The sequence below is a fragment of the Eubalaena glacialis genome, chromosome 7 (assembly GCF_028564815.1).
Source record: "Eubalaena glacialis isolate mEubGla1 chromosome 7, mEubGla1.1.hap2.+ XY, whole genome shotgun sequence".
Lineage (NCBI taxonomy): Eukaryota > Metazoa > Chordata > Mammalia > Artiodactyla > Balaenidae > Eubalaena > Eubalaena glacialis.
The window spans coordinates 14,360,472-14,386,242 of NC_083722.1; the positions used below are offsets into that span (position 1 = coordinate 14,360,472).

At 39.9% G+C, this 25,771-nt stretch overlaps 1 protein-coding gene across 1 annotated transcript in view; it reads left to right on the forward strand.

Annotated features, from left to right (window-relative positions):
- Window positions 1-25,771, forward strand: part of RNF144B (ring finger protein 144B) — a 79,310-nt gene that overhangs the window by 10,120 nt on the left and 43,419 nt on the right. Inside the window, exon 2 of the mRNA XM_061195758.1 lies at window positions 2,506-2,709. Coding sequence (XP_061051741.1) covers window positions 2,542-2,709 — 168 coding nt within the window. The 5' untranslated portion in view covers window positions 2,506-2,541. The remainder of the gene's footprint in view (window positions 1-2,505; window positions 2,710-25,771) is intronic.

Sequence of the window (25,771 nt, forward strand, 5' to 3'; positions counted from 1 at the left end):
CAACGGGGGAGTCTTGGAGAAGAAAACAGGCGATAGTTGTGTTAAGTATAAACTGGGAACAGGGGAGAAGTAAAATCATTCACTTTTACCCCTAATTGACCCTAAAGGGATTTTTTTTCTTTAAACTTTAAAATCCTGGATTTGATGTGCAGGTTGATTTGAATTTAATTTGCTCTTGGATGATAGATCGTCAATAGTTAATTGAATAAGAACACTGTGTCTTGAACCATATGGTCTTTTCCCGAGAAATATCTATCATATTGGAAGCCAGTCATTGGTTAGCTTCCTATTTAATTTATTTTTGATCAAGTCTTTTACTACTACTTAAGGAGTAGGTGATAAACCGTAAACACTTCAGGTCACTAGAGTTAGAAACTGTTGACTCTTTCTGATGTGACACTAAGAAAGTTAGTGCAGTTAGATCTCATAGATTTTTTTCTTTCTAATCTAATCTGTTTTTTTCTCCCGTATTTTAGTACTTTTGTACTAATATATGGAGACTTAAGTCGCTGTGGGGCTGTATAACCAATTCTGAATATGTAAAATAATTTCTTTTGCCCAAAAATTGGGAGGAAGAGAGTCTGGTTCTTCTGGGGGAAGAGGATACAATTATTTCTATGGCCAAATTTATTAGAATTGGCCATACTCTGTTAAAATAGTAAGAACTTAAGGATTTTGCTTTTATTTAATCAGAACATGAAATTTCTTGATGTGATATAAACTATGGATATGTAGGGAAATTATTTTCACAATTATCTTACCTCTTTTAAAGATATTCTGAATAAAAACAATCTAGTGGAAGGGCTTCGGTTATTTTTATTTTTCGGTGTAGAAATATCCTTTCCTATGGTCATGCTATGTGTAGAGACAAATTTTATTCTTCAGTGATCTTATGATAACCGTAGTCATGGAATTCACCTCTCTCTCTTTCTCTCTTTCCCTCCCTCTTCCTATATCTCTCTCTCCCTGCTACGTCCCTCCACATCGTATCCATTTGTGAGGCAGTTCTTGTGTAATGGACCAGGCACTGGACTTGGCCTTGGAAGATGGAGGTTTGAGTTTAGCTGTGCCGTGTATAAGCTCTGAGAACTTTGGCAGATTACTTAACTTCTCAGGACCTCAATTCATCTATAAAATGAAGGAAATAATCATTGTGGTTGCAAAACATTAAACGAAATAATGCATGTGAAGGAACACAATTAAAACTGACACCTTATTGAAATTTTTTTTAAATTAATTAATTTATTTTTAGTTGTGTTGGGTCTTCGTTGCTGTGTGCAGGCTTTCTCTAGTTGTGGCGAGCGGGGGCTACTCTTCATTGCGGTGTGCGGGCTTCTCATTGAGGTGGCTTCTCTTGTTGTGGAGCACAGACACTAGGCGTGCGGTCTTCAGTAGCTGTGGCGTGCGGGCTCAGTAGCTGTGGCACACGGGTCAGTAGTTGTGGCTTGTGGGCTCTAGAGCGCAGACTCAGTAGTAGTGGCGCACGGGCTTAGTTGCTCTGCGGCACGTGGGATCTTCCCAGACCAGGGCTCAAGCCCGTGTCCCCTGCATTGGCAGGTGGATTCTTAATCACTGAGCCACGAGGGAAGCCCTGAAATTTTTTTTATTGGAGTAAAATATACATAACAAAATTTATCATTTCAACCATTTTAACTGTAATTCAGTGGTATTAAGTACATTCACAATGTTGTCCAACCATCACACTATCCATTTCTAGAACTTTTTCATCGTGCCAGAAACTCTGTATTCATTAAGTGATAACTCTCCATTTGCCCTTCCTCCAGCTCTTGGTAATCACCTTTCTACTTTCTGTCTTTGTGAATTTGACTGTTCTAGGTACCTCATATAAATGGAATCATACAATATTTGCCCTTTTGTGTCTGGCTTATTTCACTTAGCATAATGTCTTCAAGGTTCATCCGTGTTGTAGCATGTGTCAGAATTTCATTCCTTCTTAAAGCTGAATAGTATTCCATTGTACATTTATATCACATTTTGTTTATCCATTCATCCGTTGATGGACATTTGGATTGTTCCCACCTTTTGACTGTTGTGAATGATGCTACTATGAACATTGGTGTGCAAGTATCTGTTTGAGTCCCTGCTTTGAATTCTTTTGGGTGTACACCCAGAAGTGAAATTTCTGGATCATATGGTAATTTTATGTTTAACTTTTTGAGTGACATTCTCTTTTTAAGTATTTTTTGAATCTGTTGAATTGGTCATAGCAATGCGATTCCTAAATGGTGTGTTTGTTCATAGTAGTCTTTTAATTTCCATAGTTGACTTGATATGAGTCAGGACAATGAGGTCACCTTACATTTCAGGACTCTAGGAATAGGTTGCCAAGGTGATAAGCTCTCTAATCCATGGTTCTCAGAAATGCATTTGCTGTACACTTAGATCATTGAGGGTGAGGATTTGCCCTGCTGGTGCCCAGATGTGTTGGTTAAACAATAGCTGTATCAATGGATATAATATTTTCTGCTTTGGGCCTTTCTGTAGGGATTGAGGAGACTGAAGAACGCTGAAGACAGGCTGATGGGCTCAGTTGGTAGGCTCCACTATCTCACCATGACCGCTGCCGAAAATCCCACACCTGGAGACCTAGCTCTGGCCCCCCTCGTCACTTGCAAACTCTGCCTGTGTGAACAGTCTCTGGACAAGATGACCACGCTCCAGGAATGCCGGTGCATCTTTTGCACAGCTGTAAGTTTACCCTGATGTTTTCATCGTGAGAAAATACAAAGGGAAGAATTGTAAAAATACAGGATATACTTCTGTGACTTCCCGAGAAGCCAAAGTTTGCTACAATATGATTCTGCTTGGGAGAGCAATTCCACATTTGGATATGATTCCAAATACTATCTTGAATAGTAAACCCGATATTTACTGGGGTTTAGGCAAAGTGTAACACGTATATGAAGTTTAATTATTGGTTGAATAAGCAGCATCTTTCTGTTCTTAAAGCTCTAGCTAAGGAACAAAATAGACATTTTAAACATGCCTTAGTTAACTACCATCTGTAAGAAGCTCATCAAGTGTTTTGAATGATGGAAAAATCAGGTAGCAATTTGCTGAATTTTACTTCATGTACTTGCTCGTCTCCTACAAAGCACATGGTATACAACTGTTTTACTTTGTCGAATTTCCTTTTTAAATTTTTTTTCCTATTTTCACAATATGCCAAATGCTGCTTATTCTTCATAACAAATATAACCCTATAGATCTTCAGGGGTGGGCTTGTCTCTTTTAGTTTGGCACTTGGTATCAAGGCCCGTGACCTTGATTGCATGTATCCCTGAAGGTTGGTTGGTTAAAGAATAAAGATAGGAAATGGACTCATGGGTTCACGGGGCCTCCTAGAAGCGTGAACCAGGTGGTCTCGTTCAAATTTTCATTTATTAAAGCATTTTTTGAGCTCCTACTCTGTGCTAGGCACTTGATGTTGGGAATATAAAGATAAGTAAAATACTCCCCACAGAAAAGATGGACACGTTGCAGGAACTATACAAGAGTTTGGTGAAATCAGGGATGGCTAGACGTAACATACCACAGGAGTGCCTCACCCACTTTAGGAGTGGGAGGGGGATTCCTGGTGGCAGTGCTCTCTGACCTGAGGCCTTAAACAAGAGATTGTAAACTGATGCCTGTGGGCCACATCGGGCCTCAACACATTTTTGTTTGCATCCCCAACTGGGAAATTTCAAATAACAAATTGGTAAATTTTTCATGAAAAAATGAAAAAGTAGTAAGATATACCTACTCTGGGCCTGTATTCATAGGCCCAGAAATAAATGGTCTTTCCTCTATTTATGGTACCTACCTCTCTCCTGTGTGTTTGAATTAGCTACACTTTTAAACTAAGGACGGATTAAGAGTCAGCTAGGAAGAGTGCTGGGCATTTCAGCATGGTAGAGGGGAGGGCCTTATGCCTAAATTACAGTAGTCACTGTTTATCTTTGCTTTGGTAGGCCTTGTATGGGCAGACTGTTAATATTTATTATACAGTAAGTATAATAATCACCAGCCAAATGTGGGTTTAATACCCCTGACTTGTGAAGGAAATTGACCAGTTTAGATACAGTGATCAGTGCTTAAATCAACAGGAGTAAGGAGAAAGAAATCATTTAGGAAATACTGGAATAATTTATAAAAAGACATTTTACTAAGCATACTTTTTTAAAAAAAACAGTCAAGGTGAAATAAATTCTACTCCATCTCTTTTTGTCTAAGTTAATTTAACTAACATGATACATTTTCTAGCTAGTTTATATCAATTTTCTTAAATTCTTTTGGATTGAGGATTAGAGTAGAGAGAAAGGTGGGAATAATTTTTAGGTAAAAAGGAAAGTGACTAAAATCCTTTCCTTATGTTTTCAACTGTAGGATCCAAAGATGGCAAAGAATAGTATCATTTATCCCTTTATTCAACAGATATCTAGTGAGCAGCATTTGTGTGTCCCGGGAATTGTTCTAGGCACCGCGATTTATCAGTTAAAGAAACAAAACCCAGCATAGATCCTTGCTCTTAGGAACTTATATGCTATCAAAGGAGTTACATAATAAATAATTAGCATACTAAATAGGTAAGTTACATACTAGTGGGTAATAGGGGCTTAGAAAAAAAGCAGAGCAGCAGGTTAGGAGTGTGGGGACCAGGATGTTACACTGATAGTTGGGTGGACAGAAGGAGGCTTCAGTAAGTGATGTTTATGCTGGTTCTTCCTCATCTTGTCAGCGTGTGTTACTTGGCAGGAAGTAAGGAAATGGCCTTGTCATCACGGGGCAGCTTCAGTTTCCTTTGGTCTTACTTTGTTTCTGAGTGCTGTGCTTCAAAACTGTTTTCTTTGACTTTCTCACATCGCTTTCGGACCTTTGCTAATCCTTGAAACAAATGAGTCAGAAGCAACATTTGGTTAAAGCCAGAGTGGAAATTTTTGTCTGAGGGTTAATGATGTTTCAAAGCAGGATATGGAATTCACTTTTTGCAATGAGATCTCAAAGAGCAGAATTCAAATTTGTGCGTCAACGTTGGAAAAAGAATACACAGACAAGCAAAGGCTGTGTTTCATAGTCACAGATTGCTGCCACTGCCATATTACTGTTTCCATAGATCTTAGTTCCCAGTTAAAGACAGCACAACTGCTTCTTATTTCTCCTTCAGCAGTTGGGGGGTAGGAGTTAATACAATTAGATTATTCTGTCATTTAGATTCATACTTCCTCATTGTTGGGGAGTACTCAAAAGCAGAAAGACAAATGGCTTGGTATTTTTGGTATCCCTCCAACTTGGGAACTTTTCATCGCTGTAAACATTAACCTTCCCTGGCTTCCCAATACCCCATTTTCTATGATCTGCCAAAATAGTAAGCTGTGTGTGTTTGATTACATTAGTGTCTATAAATTTGCAGTTGATACCAGACTCACCTGAAATACTATTCTAACGTTTCTGTTAGAGCTCTTATTTCTTCTTTTTAAAAACCAGTTTAAAAATGTATCTGAGGGTTACTGATGTTAAAAACCAGTTAAAAATACCAGTTAAAAATGTGTCTGATCCCCCCAGATTTTGATTTGCGTTCGAATTAAAGATATTAAATGTGTTTTATGTTTTCAAGGCTGAAAAGAAACCTGTGACATTTTTTAATAGGCTGTATACTACTAATTCCCAATTTTAAGTATGATTGGATGACATCTTCCAATTATTGGCTGGGAAAGCCTTCTTGTGCATGCCATATATTTAAAATGGTTTTGCTAAGATAGTTCCTTCTTCCCCCTCCCATGAGGAGAACGTCCAAATGTAATGGTTCTCCTGCTAGAGATGGTGCTATACTTGTATATTTTCATCAGTTCAATAAAGCTCTTTATACATTCTGTCCTTGTCCTGTTTTCCCTAAGAAACAGTGTGATCAGTGTGCTTGGAGAGTACAGGATGGACAGTGTCTGACTGGACCATTGGCTGTTGGCCGGCTCAGACCTGGCGCTTAAGCAGGTGTTCCCTAACCCAAGGGTGTTCCATGACCCTCCAGCTCTGTTTCCAAGTCAAATTAGCTTGGAAACGTGTATGTTTTCTAGTCCTCTCTTGGAGGCATGTAAAGCATAATTGCATTTTAGAGACTCTGTGAAATCTTGTGGTTAGAAAGAAAGCAAAGGGACCCTGTTGACCTCCTGATGAAGCATTTCCGTTTGACCAATGCCACCTTTTTTCTTGAGTGGAATACCTATTAATTTCCCCACAACCAGTGCATGGAAGAATGCCGCTTTGACTTACCCCATGGATGTAATTCTTGATTTAAATGACATCCGGAGAAAGGAAGGGGACAGATGTTGCTTCAAATAATCCATCGATGTATCTAGTTTCTTGTTAAAAGAAGCTTTACCGGGCTTCCCTGGTAGCGCAGTGGTTGAGAATCTGCCTGCCAATGCAGGGGACACGGGTTCGAGCCCTGGTTTGGCAAGATCCCACATGCCGCGGAGCAGCTGGGCCCGTGAGCCACAATTACTGAGCCTGCGCGTCTGGAACCTGTGCTCCGCAACAAGAGAGGCCGCGATAGTGAGAGGCCCGCGCACTGCGATGAAGAGTGGCCCCCGCTTGCCACAACTAGGGAAAGCCCTCGCACAGAAACGAAGACCCAACACAGCCATAAATAATAAAAAAAAAAAAAAAAAAAGAAGAAGCTTTACCATGTTCTATTTGAGAAGATGGTTTCTGTTAGACTGTTTGCTCAGATTTAACATAGAGAAGAAAGTATAGTATGAAGCAAGGGAAGCTAAATATATGGACAAAAATGGGTGGAACTCTCACTAGCATGACTTAAGTCATGAATCATTAGGTGCATCACGGAGCCAAAGAAGTTGATATTGTGGGGTTACAGAGAGAGGTGTTGTAAAATTACTTGTTGTACTTGAAAGTTAAATATCTCAGGGACGTTAGTCTACTAATTAATAATATGGAAAAAGTCTCTCTCTCTCTCCCCACCCTCCCCCATGGATTTAAATAATGCAAATATGAAAATTCAAATTCTCCTTTTCTAGCTTTTGCAACACACTCTTTCAGATAATACCACACAATTATAATTCAAGGGAAAGAAAAAAAATTCACAAAAATCCATTATCAAAGGAGGGAAAATTTGTGGGTTTCTCCCTTGTGAGCGATATTTGCCTCTCTGATTTATTTTGGAAGCTATTTCTGTCAGCCACGAATTAAAGAATAATGAAAACACAGTTGTTGCTTGTTTTCATAACCTAGATAATTTCACCTAAAAAGAGTTAGTATGTTGGCATGGCCTATTTACCTTTCACATTAAAGACAGGATGTGCTGAGCAAAAAGAAAATAAAGTCCAGCCATATTCTTGCCTTTTTTCCATTACGTTTTGTTGGCTCTAAGTAGTTAGAACTCCTTTTACTATTCATTTCTCTGAGCCAAATGGATTTTCCAGTGTTTGAAAAAGTGAGAGGAAATATAAAGCTTTTTAGACCAAGCCCTTCTTTTCCTTGGGGCCTGTTGGGTGACCTTTAAGCAAGGCCCACATATAGCCTGGGAGACATTTACAGTGTGGGAAGATTTGCAGTGTGTGTGCGTGCATACGTTGTGTATGTTTCTGAGTACATCCAAACATACATGCGCACGCACACGGATTGGTAACTTTCAAATGAAGCAAAGAACCTGCAGTGATTCTTTCCTGGATTCTAACCGATATCTACATAAGGAGGAAGGAATGTCATTTTTCTATTCCCACCTCCATTCTTCCCTTCCAGTGTTGCACTCATAGTGGTTAAAAGTGCAGATGCAGAGCTAGGAAGACCCAGGCTCGTGTTCAGGCTTTGCTGTTTACTGGTGTATAACTTTAGGCAAGTTCTTTGGCTTCTGTGAAACTTAGTTTCTCACCTGTAGGATGAAGGGGGGGGGTAGTGGATAGTAGTATCTATCTTAGAGCGTTGTAGGAAGCATCGAATGAGAATCCCCGCGCAGCAACTAGCACAGTCCCAAACCCCTAGTAAGTTAACATTATTATTCCTCTCTTTCCTAAGTTCTGTCAGTATGCTAAGCTGTTCTGTTCTTCAAAAATGTTTTAGAGGAAGGAAATCCTGTAAAGACTTGACTTGCTTCCTCATTAGCCTTTTACAAAAAGGTGATTATACAATCCAAAAATGGGCAGAGGACCTAAATAGACATTTCTCCAAAGAAGATATACAGATGGCCAACAAACACATGAAAGGATGCTCAACATCACTAATCATTAGAGAAATGCAGATCAAAACTACAGTGAGGTATCACCTCACACCAGTCAGAATGGCCATCATCAAAAAATCTACAAACAATAAATGCTGGAGAGGGTGTGGAGAAAAGGGAACCCTCTTGCACTGTTGGTGGGAATGTAAATTGATACAGCCACTATGGAGAACAGTATGGAGGTTCCTTAAAAAACTAAAAATAGAACTACCATACGACCCAGCAATCCCACTACTGGGCCTATACCCTGAGAAAACCATAATTCAAAAAGAGTCATGTACCACAATGTTCATTGCAGCACTATTTACAATAGCCAGGTCACGGAAGCAACATAAGTGTCCATCGACAGATGAATGGGTAAAGAAGATGCAGCACATACATACAGTGGAATATTAGTCAGCCATAAAAAGAATGAAACTGAGTTATTTGTAGTGAGGTGGAAAGACCTAGAGACTGTCATACAGAGTGAAGTAAGTCAGAAAGAGAAAAACAAATACCGTATGCTAACACATATTTATGGAATCTAAAAAAAAAAATAAAATGGTTCTGAAGAACCTAGGGGCGGGACAGGAATAAATACGCAGACGTAGAGAATGGAATTGAGGACACAGGAGGGGGAACGGTAAGCTGGGACAAAGTGAGAGAGTGGCATGGACATATATACACTACCAAATGTAAAATAGATAGCTAGTGGGAAGCAGCCGCATAGCACAGGGAGATCAGCTTGGTGCTTTGTGACCACCTAGAGGGGTGGGATAGGGAGGGTGGGACGGAGACACAAGAGGGAGGGGATATGGGGATATATGTATACATATCGCTGATTCACTTTGTAATACAGCAGAAACTAACACACCATTGTAAAGCAATTATACGCCAATAAAGATGTTAAAAAAAAAAAAGGTGGTTATATAGGTGATTTCAACTCACTAGTATTCTGAGACACCCACAGATTAGCAGTTAGGGTTGAGAAAGAGAAATTTCTCTGTTGGATTTGTCCAAAGAGTGGCTAATGGCTGCATGTTTCAACTGAAGATCTAGCAGTAGGACTTACAGGAAAAACCAAAAACCAACACAACTTGGAAAGTCAATAGGTGAGCACATTTCTGGTGGATGTAAAAGATTCAGATGGAAGTGTCTCAAGCTAACATTTAAGAGCTGCTGACCCCCAATAAGAATATAGTAATATAATTACTTACTGGCTTGATACGTTTAATCTAGTATCATTTTAAGTATCTTTTACTGAGAACTCTGTGGAACTGCAGGAAATAATGAGGCATCTTACTCCAGCAATGTTATGGAACAATTTTCCATCCCCTCTTCTGGTCATGTGACCTGCCAGCCTTTCCTGAAGTTTTAAAATCTCCAGCTCCCTGGATTCCCATGTCTTCTAGTAGTACTAATTAGACAGAAGTAAAATCTGCCAGTTCAGAGCCCTCTCTTGCTCTGTTGGTTTCTGGCACTAAAATATACTGGCTTGCAAGGTTGGTTTTATGCTTTCCCTTAACTTTATCTTGGATGATCAATGGTGAGTTGGTAAATTTATCTTTGTCTTTGTTTATTTGTAAATGACCTCAATATTCTTGCTGCTTATGCTTGATTGGAGTTTTAATTATAAAACTATGATGACTTGTATATTTGGCAGTCAAGCCACTGGTTTAAAAACACAAATTTTGATACTCTCTTTTTCCACTGACAGCTGAGTGGCTGCAGATCAGATAGCATCTGAGAAATAACAGCAAACTATAGTAGCGTGAGAAATGGATTAGAGATGACTTAAGGAGGAGCTGGCTTCCTGGACCTGTGATCTCATCCATTGCCTAATGCTTACCACTTACTTATTCAAGGAAAGTGGTAAAAGGTGGCCAAAGGAAAGAGCAGCAGAGAGAACCATGCTCTTAAGGCCCTAATGATGGTGTCATGGCATCATAGTCCTAGAATTGGAAGGGACCTTAGATCTAATACACCTGCCTTTCTAGTGAAAGCAGTTCCTTTCCTGGATGCCAGAATGGCTTGACATTTAAGAGAATAGATTTCAAATCTGGTTGTCTGGGCTTTATTTATTCAACAAAGATTTATTGTGCCATGCACAGTTCTGATGGTGAAGATACAGTCATAAATAATCAGATCAAGGTCTGGTTTTCAAATAGGTCACAGGTTAGTGCAAGACACAGACACTAACAAGTAAATACAGAAGTCAGATGATGATATATGCTCTGAAGAAAAACAAAGCAGGCGGAAGGGGATAGGGAAAGCTAAAGGAGAGGGGGTTTCTATTTTACGTTAGTTGGTCAGGGAAGTCTCACTGACAAGGTGTTATAGTTAGCCCTCTGTATCTGCGGATGCAGAACGGAGGAATGTGGAAGGCCGACTGTACTATGCCATATTATATAAGGGACTCGAGCATCAGTGGATTTTGTTATCTGGCGGGGGTGCTGGAACCAACCAATCCGCCCACCCCATGGATACAGAGGGTTGACTGTATTTAAGCAGAGACCTGAAGAACATGGGGGACAAACTGTATAGATGCCTGGGAGAAGAGAGTTTTTGGTAGAGGGAAGCAAAGGTCCTAAACTGGAAGTGTGCTTGATATGTTCAGATACAGCAAGGAGGCCAGTGTGCGTGTGCATGCGTGTGTATGTGCATGCGTGCATGTGTGTGTGTGTGTGTGTGTAGGGAGATCAGACACGAGGTCAGAGAGATAGTGGTGTTTGTGGGTAGGACCTTGCAGGCTATGGTAAGAATTTCGACATTAGGTTGATGTGAGAACAGAAACCTTTGGAGGGTTTTAACCCACAGTGTAACATGATGTAATTTTTTTTTCCCCTTTTTATTTTATATTTTATGGTTTTTTTTTTGGATCTAATGTTGTTTTAAATGGATCACTGTATTAATAAGTGTTCTCCAGAGAAACAGAACCAATAAAAATATGTATGTATGTGTGTATACACATGCTCTTACATATATGTATATATATGCATATGTATGTATGTATATATATGTAAGAGCATATATATACACATACATATATATATACACATACATATCTTTTATTGGTTCTGTTTATTATTAGGATTCTGTTTTCTCTTAGATTTATTATAAGGAATTGGCTCATGCAGTTATGGAGGTGAAGTCTCATGACCCACTGTCTGTAAGCTAGAGACTCATCAGAACCAGTGGTGTGGTTCCACTCTGAGTCTGAAGGCCTGAGAATGAGGAGAGCCAGTGATGTAAGTTCCAGTCTGAGGGCAGGAGAAGACCAATGTTCCAGCTCATACAGTCAACCAGAGAGAGTGAATTCTCCCTTCCTCCACCTTTTTGTTCTATTCAGGCCCTCAACTGATTAGATGAGGCCCATCTGCATGGTGGGTTGGGGGGCAGGTGGATCTGCTCTACTCAGTCTACCAACTTGGATGCTAATCTCGTCTGGAAACACCCTCACAGACACACCTAGAAATAATGTTTAACCAAATACCCAGGTATCCCATGGCCTAGTCAAGTTAACACATAAAAGTAACCATCACAATCACCCTGCCAGCTGTGTAGAGGATGTACTACAGGGGCAGGGGTGAAAGCATGGAGACTAGTTAGAAGGTAAATATGATAATCCAGGCCAGAAATGATAGTGGCTTGGACCAGCAGGTGGTAGCCATTTATGTCTTTGGATAGTCTGAGTCTTCATTTTCTTTTATATAATTTAGGGATAATAATAAATCATCCTTTAAGGTTAGAGAGAAGATCTAGATAAAGCATGTAGTACAGTGCCTGGAATACAGCTAGCATGTGTAGCTCTACTGGTTTTGGTGTGATCATCTAGATTTTGCTTGAAAACATCCAGGATTGGGACATAACATAACACTAGCTCTTCAGTTATTGGAAATTCTAATTCTAAATTATCTTTTTCTTCTGCATTGATTTGAAACCTGTTTCTATATAAATTCTACTTATTAGTATGAGTTCTATTCTCTAGAATAAAATTGGTTGAAATCAAATTTTTATTCTACTCACTAGCCCTATATTATTTGAATGAAGGTTATCTTTCTGTTAGAGGGCAAGGACAAGGTTACTCATTAAAAATTCACCCACAGGGCTGTGGGAATGTTAATAAATTTGTTCCCCCTTCCCCTGGTTTGGTTGACACAATTCTTTTGGAACAAGCTTCATTTGCACAACATTCTTGACTTTGATCATTGGTTGAACAAGTACTTCAGGCTTTTCTACTTTCTTTTAGAAAAGCATATGGTATCAGGGTAGCAGGGTGGTTCTAGAAAATGGACCAAGATTTAATTTCTTTTTCACAAAGAAGGTTATAAACAGATGGTATGTTGATAATCTGCACTTATATTTCTTTTTTTTAAAGCATACCTTGCCAGTGCTTAGTTCTTTGAACCACATAGCAGAATGTGATAGGCTGGCCAAACATGCAAATCATGACCAGAGAGTGGGCAAAAGTGGGTGTCCAATGAGAGGACTTTCCCTTCCATCCACTGAGTCACCAAAGTTTATTCTTTTGAAGTATCACCTTTATTCCAATTTCCTCTAAGTCTATTCCCATCTAAGTCCTGTTTCTTCTCTTCCATTTAGTACTACTGTGTACCAGCCACTGTGCTAATTGTCTGCATAAGGTATAATCAGTCCAGCTCTCATGTGGGAAGCAGATCCACTGATAGAGGAAGTACAGTGTGCTGTGGGTTCATATGGGAACCCACTTAAACTAGACTTGAGGAGGTCAGGGAAGGTCTCCTGAGGGGATAAGACCAAAAGATGAATAGGAGATTGATTGATGGACGTGCTACAGGGAGGAGGGGCAGCCACGTGTGAGGCACAGAACCAAGGAGGAGAGGTCTACTGAGGAACCCCACTGAAAGACATCCCTGAAACATGTTGTTGGAAGTATGGGTGTTCTTGGGCAGGAGGCTGGAAAGGCAAGCAGGATCTTGTATGCCATGTTAAAGAGCATTATGGAGGCACTGGAATGCTTTGTTAGGTTGTGGGGTGGGGAGGATGGCTTTGGCATAGGGTTGAGAATGGTCTGAAAGTGCACAAAACTGGAGTAGGATGAAGGAGGGGGTGTGGGTAGATCTCAGAGAACACCCTGGTCAACATATGCTATATTTATCATGGTAGACTGTACTTTTGAGGTATGGAGTATTTAAATTATTTTCATGTCCGCAATTTCTCCTCCTTCCTATCCATTTGGATACTACTGTCAGATTTCTTAAAATGTTGCTGTCATAATGCCACTGCCATTATTAGGGATTCACGTGATCCTATTTGAATCATATTCCTTAGTGCTAACATTCAAGTTCCTCTAGGGACCGTTGCACAGTGTTTACCCAAATCACCTTCTGCTACTTCTTGTGTGTGAGGTATCTCATACCTCCAGGTCTTTACTTCTTCCTAGAATTGTCCTCTTTTCTTTCTTTTTTATTCCCCCTGCTCAATTTCTAATGATGTCTCATTGCTTGGTCAGGGCATACCTCTGCTCATTATTCAACAAATACTTATTTTGACAAGCAGAACACTAGATTGGGGAGGATTTGTTGATGAAAAGCTCAAACATGGTTCTTACCCTGGTAACATTTGAGTTATGTTACCTGAGTGTAAAATGATCATCTTCTCTCTGAAAGCATTTAGCATTTAAAATCTGATTTAAAAGATTTCAGACAAATATCTGTATTGTCTTGTACTCTAGCTGTTTGGCATAGATCCATTTTATTTTTCCACCTAGACTTGAAGTTCACTGAGGGCAGAAAGCCAGGAAGGTAATTAGGTATCATTAATCATCATTGTTGTTGTCATAATAATAGCAGCAAGCACTTATCCAACTTAGTGCAAAGCATCATTCTAAGTACTTTAACTTATTTCATCCATATCATGACCCAAATCAGTCATTAAAAAATATCTCTATTTTTGAAGATCATGAAGTAGATATACAGTAGTTGCCTCTTTACTAGCATAACAGTTTTTTGGATTTGTATGCTCATGTTTTGAGGCCCAATCAGCCATCCCAAGCAAATCATTCACCTAATTGCCAGTTTCCAAAAGTACTGGGACGGGCAGGGGCAACTATGCCAGGACCAGATGGCTACTCCAGTTAACTTCAAGTACTTCTTCAAAGTTTGCAGTAATTTCAGTGTGACATGTGGAAGATTTTTGTTCCTCTTTTATCTCTTTGTAGAAATAGGAAGCCAACAGGCAAATGAAGGCCCCCAACAGAAGAGTGAGAAGAAAAAGCTACTTGGCTGAATTCTCTCTTCCCTTCAGTTGTCAACTCAGAATGGCTTTCAGTCTTAGACCTCAGCTAAATGCAAAGGTTTTGGTGACCAGTTTCATATATGCTGATGGGGGTAGAGAATTTAATTAGAAATATAGTGAAATCTCAGTTACTTATTGTCTTCTATTCCATTTTTCCTTGTTCTCTTCTTTTTAAATTAAAAATTAATTTTTAATCTTAAATGTGACGTGCTGGTTTTAAAACAAAGTTAAAAACCTTTCAAAGTATTGATTATATGAACAGTTCACCTGTACCCCCTTCTAGACTCTTTTTCTGTGTTAATATATAGAAACACATGGATGGATACATATTCATACACATCACGTAATAGAGAAATGGGATCTGTAACTTGAGTTTTACAAATTGAACCTAGTGTTTTGTGGACATGTTTCTATATAATAATATACAGACCTACCTTCCTTTTTAAGTGCTTCATAATGTTCTATGGTATGGCCGTTTCAAAATTTATTGAACTAGGTCCCTCCTAATGATGGTCCAGTTTTTGCTATTATAAATAAACATTTTTGTACTTACATAAATATGAAAATATATCTGAGATAAATTTCTAGAAGTGGAATTGCCTAATTAAAAGGTGTGTACATTTTAAATCATCACATGTTGCCACGTTGCCTTTCCAAACTGTTGTGTCAGTTTACATTCCCACCAATGGTGTAGAAAAAACCCCTTCTTTGACACTCTGGGTATTCTCCAAGATTTCACCTTGTCTAATCTGATATGTGAAAAGAACATACTATCTCATTGTTTAATCCATGCTTCCTCTTTTAAAGGAGGAAGTTAATTGCAGCAAAACAAACTCATTTCATGAATCTATCTTTAAAAAATATGTGGCTCGTCCAGTGCCAGTACAGTTTTGGCTGATTTTATACCTTGGTATTCACAGTGCTGTCAAATTAGAAAAATGGGCCCTGTCTGGAAAAGTATACACATAGGAGACATGAATGAATGAAAAAATAACGCTCATAGCGGTGGGCCTAAGGTGGTGGGAGATGCGTTATCACACACACACAAAAACTCTATGTTCAGAGACAAGATGTTACTAAGTAGGAAAAGAAACTTAAAAATTTAGACAAGTGGCAGCCGAAAAGGTTGTGAGTTAACTAGAAAATTCAATTAACTCTAAAACACCATTTTCTGAACATTTAAGTTAATCAAAGTTTGGTTAGGATATGGATTTCAGATATGCATGGAACCTCTTGGAATCAGGCTGGACACAGTCAGTGCCCCGTTTCTATGGAAGTAAATAGCTCTGTGTTAACCGAAAGCCTCAGTGGTTTTGAATCATTTCCCACCCCCAGTAAGGAGGTCCTTTTGGTTTGCCTCTTCTGGAAAGTGTTTGTGAGTTATTAGCCACGTGAATGTAGGGTTTTAATTCAATCTTTTTGACCCTCTCTTTATTTACCTTAAAAAAAAAAAAATCAAGGAAGGACAAGCAAGAGCATTTGAGTACCTACTATGTAATATTTATATTGTAAGAGAATTATTTTTTCCCCCATTTACTCTTACCTTGCAGTTTACAGATCAAGAAACCAGTGCAGAGTTAAGTTGCTTGCCCAAGATCCATACTCTTAATTCCTGAATCATAGGGTAGTTTTGATGAAATAAGAACAATCTCTGTGAAAATACATAATGTACTGCCTAGCACATAGTATGTGCTCCCTAAATTTCATTTGTTAGCATGAACAATGGATGAGGCCCATATTAGGTTTTTGTAATCCTAAACGTTTCTAAAGCTGGACAATGGCCTTTCTAATGCAAAATTGACAACTGGTTTTTATGTACATAAAAGGTGAGTCAGTACAAAGAAGATGTAAGTAGCAAATGATTTTAAAAAATCCAAGGAATTCCGGAGACCAGAGAGTATATGTATAATCTGAATACACTGGTGGCCATAGCCCCAGGTTGAAGGGATTGAGGGGTGTGCTATGAACTTTCAACTGTGTGACCTCAGTCAAGTTATTTGAGGAAAACAAGGGCTGAGAGATTAAGAGGTCTGTTTTACACACCTGGAAGCTTCCAGTACACTTAGTGTATATTTAGATGTTGAAACTGAAGTCAGGGTTCAAGCCCAGCCTTCCTAATTCAAAGATGAGTGTTCTTTCACCCCCTCATGCATCATGCTTGTGGAGTTACTGGCGTTCCCTAGAGGACGTCAGTCTTCTAATTGTTTCCAAGTGCTTCCTGTGTGCTGAGGGTAATTAATGAATGAGGGACTCGAAAGCAAAGAGATCTTTACTGCAACTGGAAAAAAATATTTTATAGCTGTAAAAATTTCCTGGGTATGGTCTGAAATGCAGATCATTTTAATATGGAATGGTGTCTAGTTTTTGAATAATTGTGTGGTTTATGGGGTCAATAACCTTCAGAAGGAACAAAAGTAGTGTTTTCAAGTTATAAAGATTCCAGTATTTTCTCCTGCTTTCGTTCTAATGACACAGAAATCATGGTGAGGTAGGGGGGAAGTAAGCAAAGGCTGTGTCTCCATTAGACCTTGGTTTAAATCTCAATTCCTATATTTACCAGTCATGGGAATTTAGGGTAAGTTACCAAACTGCTTTGTGTGAGGTGGGAATAATTCCGTCTCAGAGTTGCTATGAAGATTAAACGAGATAATTTTAAGACGCGTACCATAGCTATCATAGGAGCTCGACAAATATTCTTATTCCCATCACCTCCTCCTTTCTCCTGCCTCTCATGTAATGAGTATTTTAGTTCTAGGCCAGTGGTCCTCAAACCAGCAGCATCAGGAGCAGCTGTGAACCTGTTAGAATTATAAATTCTTGAGCTCCACCCTAGACTTACTGAATTAGAAACTCTGGGGATGGGGTCCTGTGATCTGTGTTTCAGTTCCTCCTCCAGGGGTTTCCGATGCACTGGTCCAGAGTATTTGCAGAGCACTCTATGATTGAAGTACATATGAGTTGCTCACTATCATGTGCTTTGAAGAACCTAGGGGCAGGACAGGAATAAAGACGCAGACGTAGAGAATGGACTTGAGGACACGGGGAGGGGGAAGGGTAAGCTGGGACGAAGTGAGAGAGTGGCATGGACATATATACACTACCAAATGTAAAATAGATAGCTAGTGGGAAGCAGCCGCATAGCACAGGGAGATCAACTCGGTGCTTTGTGTCCACCTAGAGGGGTGGGATAGGGAGGGTGGGAGGGAGATGCAAGAGGGAGGAGATATGGGGATATATGTATATGTATAGCTGATTCACTTTGTTATAAAGCTGAAACTAACACACCATTGTAAAGCAATTATACTCCAGTAAAGATGTTAAAAAAAAATCCTTTAAAAAAAAGCGAAAAATTTTTTTTAAACAAACTTATTTATTTATTTATTTTTGTCTGTGTTGGGTCTTTAGTTGTGGCACACGGGCTTAGTTGCTCCGTGGCATGTGGGATCTTCCTGGCCCAGGGCTCGAACTCTTGTCCCCTGCATTGGCAGGTGGATTCTTAAACACTGCACCACCAGGGAAGCCCAAGACGAAAGAATTTTAACAATGAATATCTATATTCCCACCACCTCATAGCTTCTAACATTAACTTTTTACTGTTCTTGCTTCGTCACACATCTGTTGTCCATCCCTTTAATTTATCCTTCTGTCCTTTGTATTGTGTAGTTTTGTTTTGTTTTGCTTTTTGGCCACACTGTGCAGCAATGAGGGATCTTAGTTCCCTGACCAGGGATCGAACCCGTGCCCCCCGCAGTGGAAGCGCAGAGTCCTAACCACTGGACCGCCAGGGAATTTCCTGTATGATATAGTTTTAACACTCACTGTGAATTCTCTTGTAGAATGTAAGTACTGCATTCCCCAGTTGTTTGCTTAGACTGGTTGATTGGTTGTATTTTATGCAGATAACTTGCTTAGTCTTAACGTCATGGCTAAAGGAGTTTCTTGACCCTTTATTATTTTGGGATTTGTTCCTTTCTGTGTTGCTAAGACCTTGTGTGCATTCTGAGAGAGTCAGAAGGGCTGCTTGAGAGTTCAAATAGGGACTCTTTAGGGACACAGGAGGAGGAGGAAGAACGTGATAAATGAGTTCAGTGGAATCTACTGATGTTTAATCTGGGATGTGCTTATTCTCACTGCCTGTCCTGGGCCTGTTGGCTGGGGCGCTGGGGCCAGCTGAGGGCTGGCAGTTCTGAGGTCTAATGTTTCTTTGGAGGAAATGGAAGGATGTAAACTTGGCAAGCCTTCTTGTTGTTTCTTTTTTTCTCCTGGAACCATTGGTTGCTTTTCTGGGTGTACTGTGTCGTAAGATAGCACGGAGGGATCTGGCACAGAGGGATCCCTTTGGAACTAGTATCAGAATTGGGGCCTGCCTCTGTTAAGAAAGGCAGCACAGGTGAGACAAAAGGGAAAACCTCAGAATGGTCAACTGAAGCGTTATTGAATTACTCATGTTGGAAGCAGGTCTTTGCTCTCCTAGCGCCTGCTCCCTGCTCTGATTGAAATATTCTTCCAGGTTAGCAGATTTAATTGGCTTCGTTGTGAGGACTGACGGGACTGCAGCATTTCCAGTGGATTTATCTTCAGAGCTATTACTTTCTCCAAGTTTCTTAACTTAAATGTTTCATGATCACTTGAGATCAGGATAGAAGCTTTTGATCATTCTTGCTTGGTGGGAACTGGAGGTACTTTTAACTGGGGCCCAGATTTAATCTACCATATTGAATGACTGTTCTCAAACTTACGGGGTGGATCTGAGTACCCTTTTCCAGAAAAAGTAACAGCACTATTTTAAGGTAAAGTGTTTCAAGATACTTTAAATTTTTATATATATTTAAAATTTGCGTATATAATTTCCCCTTTAGACTTCCTTTACTATTTCTTCTGGAACTAGTTGATGCATGTATTCTCTATGAAGATGAATTTTCCAAAATGATATAAAGGCAGTGATGATGGACATATTTTCCTTCATTAGACCTGAGGGCATGGATGGTATTGAACCTAGTGGTTCTGACTTGGTTGCACGTTGGAATCACTTTGAGAGCTTAAAAATACTGATGCCAGTTCAGCAAGGTTTCAGAATACAAAATACAAAAACCAATTGTATTTCTATGCACTAGCAAAGAATAATATGATAATGACATTAAGACAACAATTCTATTTATAATAATATCAAAAGGAATAAAATACTTGGGAATAAATTTTAAAAAAGAAGTACAAAGCTTATACTCTGAAAACTACAAAACATTGTTGAAAGAAATTCAAGAAGACTAAATACCCCATTTCATGGATTAGAAGACTTATATTATTAAAAATGACAGTATTCCCCAAAACGGATGTACAGATTCAACACAATTCCTATCAAAATCCCAACCATCTTCTTTGCAGACATTGACGAGCTGATCTTAAATTCATATGGAAATTTGATGGACCTAGAATAGCCAAAACAATTTTGAAAAAGAAGCACAAAGTTGGAGAACTCACTTCCTACTTTCAAACTTACTATAGTGCTATAGTAATCAAAACTGTGTGATACCATCAAAAGGATAGACAGATAGATGAATAGAATAGAATTGAGAGTTCAGAAGTAAATTCTCATGTTGTCAATTGATTTTCATCAAGGGTGCCAAGGCAATTCAAAGGGGACAGAATAGTTTTTCAGCAAATGGTGCTTAGACAACTGGATATCCATTTGCAAAAGAATGAAGTTGGACTGCTTCCTCACACCATCGACAAACGTTAACTCAAAAATGGATTATAGACCTAACTATAAGAGCTAAAGCCAAAAAAAATCTTAGAAGAAAATATAGGAAATAGAAAAAATTTAATGACCTTGGGTTAGGCAAAGCATGAACAAAAGGAAAAAAATTAGACTCTATCAAAACTAAATACCTTTATACTTCAGTGGATGCCATCAAGAAAGTAAAAAGATAACCTACAGAATGGGAGAAAGTATTTGCAAATCATGTCTGATAAGGGGCATATGTAGAATAAATAAAGAATTCTTAAAACTCAATAATAAAAACAATTAAAAATGGGCAAAGGATCTGAATAGACATTTCGCGAAAGAAGGTATACAGATTATCAATAAGCACATGAAAAAGTGCTCAAAATCATTAGCCATCAGAGAAACGCAAATCAAAACCACAGTGAGATACCACTTTACACACATTAGGATAGCTAGAATAAAAAAGACAGTAACAAGTTCTGGTGAGGATTTGAAGAAAATTGGAACCCTCATTCTGCTGGTGGGAATGTAAAATGACACAGTTGCTTTGGAAGATAGCCTAGCAGTTCTTCAAAAGACAAACACAGAGTTATCGTATACCACATCCACTCCTAAGTATACACCTAAAAGAAATGAAAACATGTATATACTACTGAAAGAAGCCAGTCGCAAAGGACCACATATTGTATGATTCAGTTTATGTGAAATATCCAGAATAGGCAAATCCATAGGGACAGAAAGTAGACTGGTGGTTGCCTAAACCTGGGGTGGGAGGATTTGGGGGGAAATGGGGAGTGACTACTAGTTGGCATGGGGTTTCTTTTGGGATTATGAAATGTTCTAAAATTGATGTGTGATAGTTGTACAACTATGCGATTATGTTAAAAGCCATTGAATAAAAGCAATAAAACATATATACATATATAAAATACACATATGTATATATATGTATAATATACACATGTACATATATCAGTACATATACATGCGTATATAACATACTGATGCCTGGTCCTTCCCTCTGAAATTTCTGAGTTGATCAGTCTGTGGTGTGGCCTGGGCATTGGACTTTTGGAAAGCTCCCCAGGTGATTCTATAAAGCACCCAATGTAGAGAGTCTTTGTTACTAGACCTTGTTCCTCAAGAGTGTATTCTGTGTGCCAGCAGCATCAGTAAGACCTGGGAGCTTATGAGGAGGGCAGAATCTCAGACCCCACCCCAGATCTACTGAATCAGAATCTGCATTTTTAATAGGATCCTTGAGTGATTTGAATGGACATTAACGTTTAAGAAACATTTTCAGTAACGTATTTGAATAGTAAGGCTGGTGAGTGTTATCTTTGAAATTCACTACCTTCCTGTTGAAACACCCTTCTTCCTTCTGCCCAGGGCTTCTCCTTAAGGCTACTCTTTGGGGTTCCTGTACCCTGTTCCAGTGTGTGTGTATGTGGGGGCCTTCCCCACGCACTACCAACCAATTTTCAGATACCAGCAGAGTCTGGAGATGGTGTTAGATTCCGAAGGTTAAGGGTTCAGTTGTGCAAGACTCCCCCCACCCCAACAGCACACACACCTGCCCAATTCAGACACCAGTCATAAGCCCAGGTTGTTACTTGGGCTTCTGACCACTGGCTCAGATGTAGATTCCTACGACTCCCTCCATAGACTTCGGACGCCAGTCTCAAGCCCAGGTTGTTAACTGTTCTGCTGACTGATTGGCTGTAAATCAGAGGTTCCCATGATCTCCTCCTTGAATTTGATTAATTTGCTAGAGAAGCTCATAGAACTCAGAGAAACATTTTACTTACTAGATTACTGGCTTATTATAAAAGAGTATAACTCAGGAATAGCCAGATGGAAGAGATACATAGGGCAAAGTATGGGAAAGGGCATGGAGCTTCCAAGCCCTACCCAGCTCACCACTCTCCCCAAATCTCCACGTATTTACCAACCAGGAAGCTTTCTGAACCCCATCATTTTGGGTTTTTATGGAGGCTTCATTACATAGGCACAACTGAGTAAATCATTGACCATTGGTGATCAATTAAACTTCCAGCCCTTTTCCCGTTCCTGGAAGTTGAGGGTTGAGAGTTGAAAGTTCTAATCCTTTAATCATAGCATTGGTTCCCCTGGCAACCAGCCCCCCATCCTTAGGTGACCTGGGGGCATTCCAAAAGTCATTTCATTAATCTCCAAAATATACAAACAGCTCATGAAGCTCAATATCAAAAAACAAACAACCCAATCAAAAAATGGGCGGAAGACCTAAATAGACATTTCTCCCAAGAAGACATACAGATGGCCAAGAAACACATGAAAAGATGCTCAACATCACTAATTATTAGAGAAATGCAAGTGAAAACTACAATGAGGTATCACCTCACACTGGTCAGAATGGCCATCATCAAAAAAATCTACAAACAATAAATGCTGGAGAAGGTGTGGAGAAAAGGGAACCTTCATGAATTATTGGTGGGGATGTAAATGGATACAGCCACTATGGAAAACAGTATGGAGGTTCCTTAAAAAACTAAAAATAGAACTACCATATGACCTGGCAATCCCACTACTGGGCATATATCCAGAGAAAACCATAATTCAAAAAGACGTATGCACCCCAATGTTCATTGTAGCACTATTTACAATAGCCAGGACATGGAAGTAAGCTAAATGTCCATCAACAGAGGAATGGATAAAGAAGATGTGGTACATATATACAATGGAATATTACTCAGCCATAAAAGGGAATGAAATTGGGTCATTTGTAGAGACATGGATGGACCTAGAGACTGTCATACAGAGTGAAGTAAGTCAGAAAGAGAAAAACAAATATCATATATTAACGCATATCGGTTAATATCTGAAAAAATTTGTATAGTTGATCTTATTTACAAAGGAGAAATAGAGACACAGACTTAGAGAACAAACGTATGGATACCGGACTTCCCTGGTGGCACAGTGGTTAAGAATCCGCCTGCCAATGCAGGGGACACGGGTTTGAGCCCTGGTCCGGGAAGATCCCACATGCCGTGGAGCAACTAAGCCCGTGTGCCACAACTACTGAGCCTGTGCTCTAGAGCCTGTGAGCCACAACTACTGAGCCCGCGTGCCGCAACTACTGAAGCCCGTGTGCCTAGAGCCCGTGCTCCACAACAAGAGAAGCCACTGCAGTGAGAAGCCTGTGCACCGCAACAAAGAGTAGCCCCCGCTCACCGCAACTAGAGAAAGCCCGCACGCAGCAGCAAAGACCCAACACAGCCAAAAATCAATGAATGAAATAAACAAATAAATAAATAATAAAAATAAATTTCTATTAAAACAAACAAACAAACCAAAAAAACGTATGCATACCAAGGGGGAAGGTGGGGGGAATGAATTGAGAGATTGGGATTGACATATATACACTGTCGATACTATGTATAAAATAGGTAACTAACGAGAACCTGCAGTATAGCACAGGGAACTCTACTCAGTGCTCTGTGGTGACCTAAATGAGAAGGAAATCCAAAAAAGAGGGGATATATGTATACGTATAGCTGATTCACTTTGCTGTACAGTATAAACTAACACAATATTGTAAAGAAACTATACTCCAATAAAAAAAATGTAAAAAAAAAAGTCATTTCATTAACATAACAAAAGACACAATTCTCTCTCTTACCACTTAGGAAATTCCAAGGGTTTTAGAAGCTCTGTGCTAGAAAAAGGATGAAGACCAAGTATGTTTTTCTTAATATAAATCACAATATCACAGCTGCCCTTCCCAATGGGGGTCTCGTAGTTTCCAGTGTTTCTTGTCTATAAAAACATATTTGTCTTATATCCTTTTCTTCGGGGCTCTGTGCTCTGCAGAGCCCTGAATGAAGTGAGAGTGAGCCATCTGGGGGAAGAGCATCCCAGGGAGAGGAAATGCAAGTATCAAGAAAGGCCTTAGGACAGGAACAAGTTGGGCATGTTGGAGAAGTAGAAGGCTCGTGTTCCCAGAATAAGGGAGGAATGCGGTAGGAATGAGGTCGGGGCAGTAGCTTGGAGTTGGAACGTGTAGGACCTTGTGAGGCATGGTAGCGAGTTTGAGAGGCAATCTAAGTGAGGTGCACATTCATTGGAGGGTTTGGGGCAGGAAAATAATATATGATTTTTATTTTAAAAATGTATAAAGAGCACTCTGGCTGCCCTATAGACTAGAAGCCAAGAGACCCCTGAGAAAGCTCTTGCAGGGGTCTTTGAAAGAGTGATGGTGACTTGAATTGCAGTGGGTGTGGTAGGAAGTGGTTAGATTTGGGACCTGTTTTGGTTGTGGAGTTTGAGGAAGAGAGGAATCAGGGATGTTTTTGTTTTGGCTCCGCAAGTAGGTAATTGGTTCCAGTTACTGAGATAGGAAGCCTGGGGATGTGGGGAAACATGTGTGTTGATATGATGGGGCAAGCGGATTCCAAAGCTCTGTTAAGTCAAGTTTGAGGCTGTGATTAGACAACCAGGTGAAGATGTGTAGTAGGCATTTATTGGATATAGGGGTAAGAGAGAAAGAGGTGTCATAGGTGACTCCTAGGTTTCTGGGTTGTACAACAGCGTGGATGGAAATGCCATTCCTAGAGATAGAAGACACAGGACAAGGATTGGATTTGGGGGAGGGGATCATGAATTAAGCTTTGCATTTGAGTGTGAGGTCCCTATGAGCCATTCAGGGCCCAGTATGCTAAGTACCCAGTTTGATGTGCAGCTTTGGAGCACATGTGGAGAGACCTGGCCCGGAAGGGTAAATTTGAGATTCATTGATTTATTGGTTGAGATTTGACCAGGAGAATGGAAATCACCTCTGGTCTTTCAAAACAGGAAGTTTCATTCAGGTGATTGGTTATAAAGGTGATGGAGGACTGAGAAGCCAAATAGGGCAGTGAAGCACCTAGATATTAGCAACAACAGGAAGCAGCACTCCCCTGGAAGCTAGGGGACAAGAGGAAGAAAAGGTGTTACTAGAATAGGAGTTAGGGTATCTGGTGAGAGCTAGAGCCGTTGTGGGAGCTAGAGCCATGGGGAAGGGTCCTGTCCAGGGGGAGCAGGAGAGGCAGCCACTGTCGGAGGTCAGTACAGAAAGCAAAGGGGTAGAGGTGGAAATGCCCAGGCTCCTTCTCTCCTCCCACCCTCTGGTTTTTCAGTAATGCCTCCCATTGGCTAAGTCTCCCTGCTACCCAGGAAATACATTCTCTGCGTTATGGAGCAGAGCAGGAAGTGGGGAATGGACCTGAGAACAAATAGGCAGTGGACCAAATAAATAACTAGTTATATCTAGTTAATGAGGTGACCAAAAAGAAAGTGTGAAAAGAAAATAGTTTCGATCCCATCCTGAAATTCCAGCTTTTAAAAATTGAGTAGAGGAAGTAAAAGGGATTGAGGAGGAATGGCTGGAGAGGAAAAATGAAACTCAGAGAAGTGTGGAATTCTGAAGGCAAGGGAGGAGGAAGTTCCAAGAAAGTAGGGGTGGTTCATTGGGTCTTAGACCGCCGAGAGGTCAGGAAGAAAGAAAATGTGTATGGATGTAGTGACATGGAGGTGGCTGCTGG